Here is a 9697-nt window from a genome sequence, read left to right as displayed (position 1 = left end):
CGGTTTTGGGGTGAGGGCCGCGGGGAGCCGCGTGCCCTGCAGCGACGGCGCGGGGGCCGTGAGGAGCTGCGGCGGGAGCGCGTGGGTGTGTGCGAGCAGGGCTGTATATCCAGTCTGGCAGAGGGTGTGCCTGCTCACACGCCAGGGAGCCGAGCTGGGAGCAGGAGCCCTGAGACACTCTCGGCCAGGGGACGTATGGCAAGGAGGGGCTCGGCAGATTAACCCCAGTACGAGCCCGAGCCTGTTCGCCCCGTGTTGTGCACGCTCAGGTGAAGTGCAGCCCCCTGTCCCCCGAGCCCCACGGTCTGATTGCAGCCATGCTTCACTCTCCACTGAAAACAGCCCTGGCATACGAATGCTTCCAAGACCAGGCCAGTTCCACGCTGGCTCTGCCCTCAGACCACAAGCTGAAGACTAAGGGCACGGGAAAACAGCGGGTCCAGGAGCAGGTGATGATGACGGTGAAGCGGCAGAAGCAGAAGTCGTCCGTGTCGTCGAGCGTGGGCCACTCGAACAGAGGTAAAACCCTGGACAGCGAGGGGGTCCCCTCTGGGGACAGGGCTGATGCTCTGGGGAGCTGTTGTGGGGTTTTGTTTGTGGGGGACAGACTGGTTTGTGTCTCTCATGGTCACCCCAAGCAGGGGATGCCGAGGTCTCTTGCACTGGATGAAAGAGTTAGGACAAGACTTGGAGGTGGATACATCAACTCTCTCCCCGGGGGAGCTGATCCCCTGGGAGTGCTGCACTCCTCCACATCCCCAAGGCATTGGACATTTCGGTGTGGTGCTATTAACCAGTTTTCCCCTGGGTCTAAAGCTGGAGTAGCTTCCTAATTTTGCAAATCCTTCCTCTGCAAGTGCTTCCGTGGTTGGAATTCTCCACCATCCCCTCCCGTGGATGGGCAAAGCTAACAGAGCTGCTCCTGCACTGTGCCATGGGGCTGGAACTGGCCACACTCCGGGGCTCACTGCCTCCTGAGCGCTGGGCAGGTGAAGAGCAGGCAGCTGTGCCCACTCACAGGGCACAAACCTCGACTTGGGATTCACCTCTGGAGCTCCCAACACATCTGCCATTTGCAGGCTAAGAAGTGTGGGAGTCTCTGGGTCACCCTGGTGTGAGTGGCAGGAAGGAGCTGAATTCAGAGAAGTGTCCCTGGTGTTGGTTTGGTGGGGGTGTTTCAAAGCCCCCTCCATTGTGCAGAGGAGTAAAAAGGGGTGTTGGGGTCTGGGTGGCCGTTCCAGTTCCATGCGCTGAGACTGTGCCACAGAAAACAAGCAGTCAGCTGAGTCCTGGAGCCAGGTTTCCTGCTGGAATACCTTCCTCTGTGGTTCAAGGCTTGGCAAATCGTTTTCTTTGCCATCCTTGTGCCTGGAGAAAGCTGGTTTGGAGGTAAAGCTGGAAGCTGCAAACTCAGAGCGTTGAGACAGCTCAGTGCAAAATCTCATGAACTTGGAGGTGCTTTGGCAGCAAGAGAGAGCTCTGGCCTGTCTGAGTCCTCCAGGGAGAGGAAAGCTTGAGGCTTTGGGGGTGAACAGGTGTGCTGAGGCTAAGACTGAATGTTCAGCCGTGTTTGGAGTGAGCAGAATGTAGAGGGAGTTTGCTGGAAAGCTGGGAGAGCTGTGCCAGGCTCTGGCACTTTTTTTGGGGAACTATGCCTTGCCTGGCAGCTTTTCCAAGCTAGATTGTGAGGCCAAATCCAGCACTGGTGAGGTGTTGTGGTCCAGACACATGTTTTGGGCTGGTTTGCCATGAGAAGCTGGATGGCAGAAGGCTGCTGGGTGAAGTGTGGAGGTGATGCTCCTATGGGAGTCATCCTGGCTCTAGGCACTGGAATTGCTGGGATGGGGGGAATAGAGCAGGCTCATGGTGGAGGGCGTGTGTGCCATGTCCTGTGGTGGAAGGAACGTGCCCCATTGGGGCACTCCAAAGGGGTGTGGGGGGGGGCTGGGGCAAGGAGAGCTTTCTTCTGCCACCAAAGTGGGAGATGCAAATCTCCTTCCACCTCCAGAGGGCTTATTGCTTTTGTCAGGTGCCAGACCTGACAAAATAAAATACAAGCCAGGATGAGATGAGGGGCTCTGGATGAGCATCAGGGCACTGCCAGCCTCCCTTTCCAGTGGAGGGGCATTTAAGGGGAAGTGGGCAGAGGAATATCTCCCACTGCTGCCCATAGGCAGGATGGAAGGGGGGCAGCCTGGGATTATTCTGTTTGGAGAGGAGCCCAAGTGAAACCTATGGGACAGGGTAAAAAGAAAAATAGCACATTCCCAAGCTGCCCGTCTCTGCTTGACAAGCTAAACCCCTCCTCCAGCCACTTTTGGGAATGTCTGGGAATGGGAATTGCATGGAGATGTGCAGCTCTGGTTTCTGTGTCCCAGGGAAACTGAGTCTCATCCCGCTCCCAGGAGCTACCTCCACACACAAGGGCAAGGCTGTCCCACTCCTGCATGGGGGGATTGGCCAGCACGAAGGTCCTGGTGGCTGATTCACTCCAGCAGTTGCTTTGTCAGTGAATTTCTTGATGGAATCCCAGAAGGGTGAGAAGTTGCCATTTATTCTCAGGTTTTTCTCCTGACTGGTGCCTGAGCTGGTCAAACTAAATTTTCAGGTATTAGCTTTTACTGCTGTTGGCCAAAGATTAGCTGGGCAGGCCTGAGAAGGAAAATTAATGCTTCCTGCAAACAGGCTACATGGGTCTGCCAGGCATGAATCCTGCCTGCCCAAATGCTCCTCCAACACCAGCTACCTGGGATTTCTCAGAGATGCTCCTCAAAGGCAGCCCAAGCCAAGGTATTCCCAAAGCCCCTTGCTTAATGTCCACATGCTTTGTTCTCCCTGCACCCAGACAGTTCCCTGTGTGTGTCTGGGCAGGTGTTGGTCCAGGTCCAGGTGTCTGTTGCTGCATTTTGATCTGTGTTTTGAGCCAGAGCTGAAGCACAGCCCAGAGCTTCCCCCAGCTTCAGGAACCAAGCATGGACATGGAACCCTCTTGCATGTAGCAGGGATGGGTGGTGGTGTATCCCATAACTAGAGCTCCTTAGGAAGGTCAGCACACCCTCCCTCAATATCCTGCTGATTGATGGATACAGTAAAATGAGTTGCTTATTTGGAGTCCAGCAGGTCACAGTGTTGTGGGTTCTCTCTGAAGATCTGGTGGCACAAGTCACAGAAGGGCAAGGTGATCAATCTGGGCTCAAAATGGTGTGCACTGGGGTAGGACAGTGAGCAGAAACCAGTTGCCTGCACCCACAGTGGGGTCTTGTCTCAGCACACCAGCTACAGGTGTTCCCAAGGATGACTGCATAGTCTGGGGTTTGGGGGGGTCTCTTGGTTCTTTGGGGTCTGCCCTCCTTGGGTTTTGGATCAGTGGGGTGTGTTCTCCTTAGGTTTTGGGTCTGTGGTATCTGCCCTGGGGCGTATCTGTCCTTCTCCCCATGGGAATACCTGACTGGATGGCTCCCACTGAATTTGTGAGTAATGCAAATTTCCAGGGAAAATGAATTTCACTGGCACAGCAGCAGAAAAGGCCAGGCCAAGCTGAGCCAGTTCCTCATAGCCAACAGTGCTGGTCTGCAAAGTCCTCTGGCTAAAGAAAAGTTCTGCCTGTGACTTGTCACAAGGAGTGTCATATCCAACTGTCTCATGGCTGAGCTGGGACTGAGAGGATTCCTGTGCTGGCTGTGGCTGAGAGGGGAGAAATCCCACTGAGCTCTGGTGGGATCCCACCTAGTTTCAATGGGGGTCATTACACTGATGTGAAGGGAGGAGGAAATTTTGGGGATAGCAAGTCTTTTGAAGGCTTCTGTACCCTTCCCCCAGCATGATTCAGAGAAAGCCTCCCACTCTTCCACAAACCTCAGACTGTTGGGGTAGAAAAAAGTACCAAAACTCTTTATCTCATAGGCCAGAAGGCATAAACGAAGTTTGGTCATTCCTGCAAGAATCTCAGCGTCTGGGATTTCACTACTACCTCTCTCCTAGAAGGCATCCAGGCTTTGCTTTGTGCCTCCCACAGACTCTCTTCTCTTGCTGTGTTTTTCCTATGTTTAATCATCCTTATTGTTTGAAAGCCGTGCATAGTTTATGATTTAACTTGTCTAGCCTGCACTACGAGTGCCAGGTTCTTGTCTTGCCTTTCCCTGCCACAGATTAATATTTATTAACATGCATCCTTTTCCACAATGCTCCATGTTGGCTTTGTGTGTCCAGTTGAAGCCTTTGCTGTCCTGCTGGAAAATGGCACTTTGAACCCAATTCTTCTCCTTGCCATCAGCTCTCAGCTTCAAGAGAGGAAAGCTGCCTTTGAAGAAAGCAAAGAACTCACCAAGAATAGGCATATTGGGTTAGGGGGAAGTCTCAGTTTGCTCTGCAATGATCCATAATAGGGATACAGAGGAGGATAAGGGCAAGGGGAGAATGTAGTGGGGGCCCACAGGGGTGCAAAGTGCAAGACATTGCAATTCTTACCCATTTTAATTAGATTTTACCTTCGTGGATTCTCCCACTGAAGGTCAATGAGATTTTAAATTGACCAAGTTTGGAAGGAAATGTCTTGGGGGAATGATAACCTGGGGAGAGGGAGAGCCTGAGCAGCCCTCAGGGGGATGTCCTGTCCACAGTGTGGTCTCTGGGAGGCTGAGCTTCATCTGAGGGATTTGAACCATGTCTTTTCTGCCTCTGTTCCATCTGTTGAGTGGTCCTTTGTTATGAGGAGCAGCTGAGGGAGCTGAGGGGGGCTCAGCCTGGAGAAAAGGAGGCTCAGGGGGGACGTTCTGGCTCTCTGCAACTCCCTCATAGGAGGGTGGAGCCAGGTGGGCGTCGGGCTCTGCTCCCAGGGAACAAGTGACAGGACAAGAGGAAACAGCCCCAAGTTGTGCCAGGGGAGGTTTAGCTTGGATATTTGGGAGGAATTTCTTCCTGGAAAGGATAGTCAGTGCTGGTCCAGGCTGCCCAGGGCAGTGGTGGAGTCACCAAGTGTTCAAAAGGCCCGTGGATGTGGCACTTGGGGACATGGGTTAGTGGTGACCATGGCAGTACTGGGTTGATGGTGGGACTCAGTGACCTTAGAGGGCTTTTCCAGCCTGAATGATTCTGTGATTCTCTGTTATCTGCTACGAATATTGTGGCTTTAATTGGCTCTGTGTTTGTTCAAGTGCACGTGGGCACTTCAGAGACCCAACCAGCTGCTCGGATGACAACAAATGGGACACAGGTACATGGACATAGCTAGAAAAAAGCACCAGGGAGTCACCTCCCCCAAAGAGCATTTCCACACCCTGCAAAAATATGGGGTTTTTTGAGATTGTCTGGTTTTATTCCAGATTCTGAGGACCTGTGACCAGCTTGTACAGTCTTTACCCTTGAGGTGGTTGAAAAGAGGAGTGTCCTTCCTCTCCCTGAGGGCTGATGACACCTCCAAGCTGGTTCTCAAGATGAACCTGGCAAAGAAGTGTCTAAACTTTCAGAAACAAACAAAGATGATGTTTTCTTTAGCCACCTCCATCAGAAAATTCCCAGGTCCTTCCTGCCCTTCAGACTGAGCTCTCCAAGCAATAAAATCACAGTTGTGTGGTGGCAGAAGAAGCATCTTCTCCAACCAGCAAGGTGACTTCAAAATGCCTTGAACATTTGAGGTTCTATATAATTATGTATTTATAAGCTCTTATATACAAGTTCTTCGAGGTGAAGGCAACTCTTCCACAACTGAAGGACATAAACTTGCATGAACTGCCCAATCCCCTGAATTCAGCCACGTAGCGGTGAATTTATCCAAGAAAATCAGAGATGTGCCTAAACTGGTTCATTTTCTGGTGTCTCCTTGCTCAAATCCAAAGTCCTTGAGTCTTGAGAGCAGTGCATGGCAAGAACAGATCCTGAAAGGAAAAGCCTGGTCCCCAGGGAGGACTGGTCAGATGGACCTGCGAGTCATGCCCAAAAACCCTTTCTTGCACCTGCTCCCTCATTGTGTCAGCAAAATGCTCGCTGGTCCTCCCTCCTGCAGTTACATGATGTTTACAGAGAACAAGAGGTCAATTCAAAGAAGGAATTCCCAGGAAATTATCATGGGATGGCTTTATCTTTGTGCTCAGAATTATGGTTATTAGGTAACTCTGGCCCAAACTTCCCATTTCCATCCCTGCCTTTCTGCTGCTGAGGCCCAACACTAATTCCTGATCTGGGAATCCCAGAGAGGTGAGGGAGCACAAGGTGAAGGACATGGCTGAATGTCCCATTGCATGTCCATGGCCATTTCCATGATTTATCAGCAAGTTCTGTGCAGCTTTATATACCTAAAACAATCAGGGCTAGAGAGATGTCCATAAGGAGCAATGCCCACCAAGGCTCTGGCCTATGGAAAATGAGGTCCTGTGGTTTCCTGCACAGGTGAAAATACCTCACTATTGCCTATTCTGCAGTGGGTGATGTTCTCCAGGTGCTCCCATCCCTACAGACTCACTCCTCTCTTGTTGACAACAGAAAGCAAATCTCATTATTATCCACAGGAATCATCTTCCTGAGAAAATGCAAGAATTTTTAGCCACAAACCAAATCATCATAACAGGTTCTGGGAGCCTCAGGCAAGGCAATAAATCAGGTTTATTCCAAGGATCAGTGGCTGTAGAAGACTGGAGTGGCTTCGGGGCCTTTGCGGTTGAGCTTATCCAGTTTATCTAAGGGATGAGTCTTATCAAACAATCACAAAGATTAGGATATTTCTGACATTACCCCCCAGTTTAGGTGCATAAGCTGAGACAGGTATGTCCTGATTTTGTACTTTGTTAGACATTCAGAGCTTCCCCTGGAAGTTAATTGGAGTGTAGGGTTTGCATTTCCTCATAACGGGACCTGGGATGCCACAATTCTTGAGCACTTTTGAAAATGAAACTTAAATGACCTCAGACTCTTTTGGACCACCTGAAGGGGGTTAAGGAAATTTCACTGTGGAAAGAGAATGACTTGCCTCATTTTTCCCTGTAGTGATGAAGTTGAGTAGAATATTTTTGGGACAGATCCAAGGTTTGCACTGCCAAAGGCTACTGGGGAGAGACAGCTTTTGGAAGGGCTGGGATAGGTAAATCCAAACACCCTGGTTAAAGCACTGAGGAATAGTAGAAGTGGCTGATGGGTCCCTCCCGATCCAAGATGTTTAAAAAGCATATCTGAGATCTAGACTCACTTATCTCGCCATCATCCCAAAAATAATGATGGAGCTTGATACATGTTCAGGAAAAGAAAGTGCAAACACCCCAAGTGATCTTTTAGAGATGACATTAAAATTTAAGGCAGTGAAATTAGGCTTTTTAGTGTTTGACTATTTTAGATCCCCATGTGTTTAATAGATTTGATCATCCTTTACCCATTGTGTTTGTTATTGGCTATTTATTGATTTTAGCAAGCCTTACTCAGGCTGCTTGTGTTGATGTGGTTGTTGGGATTCAGACACAGAAAGGCAGACCAGGGAAAGGGTCAGGGATGGGTTTTTCCTCCAGAGAGGGAATTTGTATTTATCTCCAAGTCGGAACAAGGGAAGTGTGTTCCAGGGTCAGACATTCCAGGCTGTGCAGCACAAAATATCATCAAGTTCCTCTCATATAGCAAAGAGGAGGCCACCAAGCTGATCAGAGGGATGGAGCAGCTCTGCTGTGAGGAAAGGCTGAGGGAACTGGGATTGTTCAGCCTGGAGAAGAGAAGCTTCAGGGTGACCTAATTGTGACCTTTCAGTACCTGAAGGGAGCTGACAAGAAACATGGAGAAAGACTATTTACAAGGGCCTGGAGTGACAGGACAAGGTGGAATGGCTTCACACTGACAGAGAGTAGGTTTATATTATCTATTAGAAAAAAATTCTTTGCCATGATGGTGGTGAGGCCCTGGCACAGGTTGCCCAGAGAAGCTGTGGCTGCCCCATCCCTGGAAGTGTCCAAGGCCAGGTTGGATGGGGCTTGGAGCAACCTGCTCTAGTGGAAGGTGTCCCTGCCCATGGCAGGGGATGGAACTGGATGGGCTTTAAGGTCCCTTCCAACCCAAACCATGACATGATTCTGTGATTCTCTGACCTAAGACACTGGCCTGGTCTCTGACCCTTTCTGCTTGTCTGCTGTAGATTTTATGGCACCGGGTCTTTTGTGCTGAAAACCTTAGGGTGTCACCTGTGGTCTGAGAGCTGGAGTTTCCAAGAGCTCTCCTGGAATAAACATCTGCTATGAGTTGCCTGCAATGGCAAGGGCTCAACTTACAGCCTGTATTTTCTATGTTCCTGTTGAGATTTATAACTCTGTTACTATTCTAAACTTGCTGGAAAAAAAAGAGCCCTGTGCTCTGAAAGGTGTCCAGTGGGCATACTTTCTCCTGCTGAACACATTTTTTTTCCCTTTACAGGTTCCATGTATGATGGTTTAGCTGATGGTTATGGCTACGGGACATCCCGGGGCAGCTACTACACCAAAACCCAAACAGGGAACAGCAACTGGGGATACCCGGTAAGATACTCTTTGATCTGGGAACTGTGGCTTGCTCTGAGGTACCTGTACAGAAAGAACCCCCTCAGTCTTGTAGGAAGGTCACAGTGCTTCAGAAACTTGCCCAAGAGAGATTATGCATCACTATGTTCTCTTAGAAAGTGATTCAGTGCAACGGAGGAGGATGATTGAGGACCCTCCATCTATGTCTTATGTGCTTGGGGACTTCAGTGTGGACAAGATTTAGTTTGGTTTTGTGGATTAATATCGACATGAAAGGGGTTTGAAGCTGTCTGAAGGATCAGTGTTGGGTTCAGACTCTTAAAGCTCAGTTCAAGTTTGGAGCACATCCATTGCTCACCTGGAGCAGTTTCCACTTTTGTTTCTGTGCACCAAAATGTCCCTTTGAATAACATTAATGTGGTTGAGGGGTGGTGACCGGGGGATCTGCATTAAAACTGTGTTGCTATTCCCAATCTCATGCTAGTGCAGACCCTTGCTAGATATTCTCTGTTCTTGGGAAAAAAAACATTATCCAGTTCTCCTGCAGTGATTTCCAAAAAAATTGTTACAGATTGCCAGAAAAAGCACAGATAATCCTTGTCTTTGTGCAGGACATCCCACAGAGTCCTGGTCCTGTCCTTGGTGACAGACTCTTGGTACACAAGGAATCACTCCAAACCACTCCACAGTCTACTGGCACAACTTGTGCTCATGTTCCACCTCAGACCTCTGTTCTGTTTTTGACTTGCTTTTCATCAGCTCTGAAGTAGAAAGGAACAATTCAGCTCTGGGATTTGAATATGAGAAAAGGAAAGGGCTTCTTTCAACAACTCTGGGACTGCAAAGCAGCTCTGAGTCAACTATCAAAGGCTTGAACCAGGAAAGGTGCTTTTGTTGGCTTCAAGCACACAGACAGAGGGTTGCAGCTTTTCCTGGTAGTTGCTGGATCCTCTGCCTGTTCACAGCATCAGCATTCCTCAGCTTCAGAAGGATTCCTGTGTCATTCCCAATGGCCTTGGTGTAGCACACTTGCTTCAAGGCAGTGATGTCTCTTGCTGGGTTTGCATCATTAGGTTTGCTGCATGTTCATCAGGAAAACTGGGAGCACTGGAGTCTCTTTGAAATTTTTATTTACAGCTTGTCTGTTGTCTTGTTTCAATGCCTTTTCCTGCACTGCTTAAATCCCAGACAGAGGGGTTTCTACCACCAAAAGGGTGACTATAGTGACTCTGACT

At 49.6% G+C, this 9697-nt stretch overlaps 1 protein-coding gene across 1 annotated transcript in view; it reads left to right on the top strand.

The window, feature by feature from the left end:
- Positions 1-317: 317 nt before the first annotated feature.
- PKP1 (plakophilin 1) overlaps positions 318-9697 on the top strand; it is a 47197-nt gene continuing 37817 nt past the window's right edge. The window contains exons 1-2 of the mRNA XM_032710637.1: positions 318-519; positions 8380-8480. Coding sequence (XP_032566528.1) covers positions 318-519; positions 8380-8480 — 303 coding nt within the window. The remainder of the gene's footprint in view (positions 520-8379; positions 8481-9697) is intronic.

Source organism: Chiroxiphia lanceolata, chromosome 25 (genome assembly GCF_009829145.1).
Source record: "Chiroxiphia lanceolata isolate bChiLan1 chromosome 25, bChiLan1.pri, whole genome shotgun sequence".
Classification (NCBI taxonomy): domain Eukaryota; kingdom Metazoa; phylum Chordata; class Aves; order Passeriformes; family Pipridae; genus Chiroxiphia; species Chiroxiphia lanceolata.
Note: the sequence above shows the minus strand (reverse complement) of the source record. Positions and strands in the feature narration are given on the sequence as shown.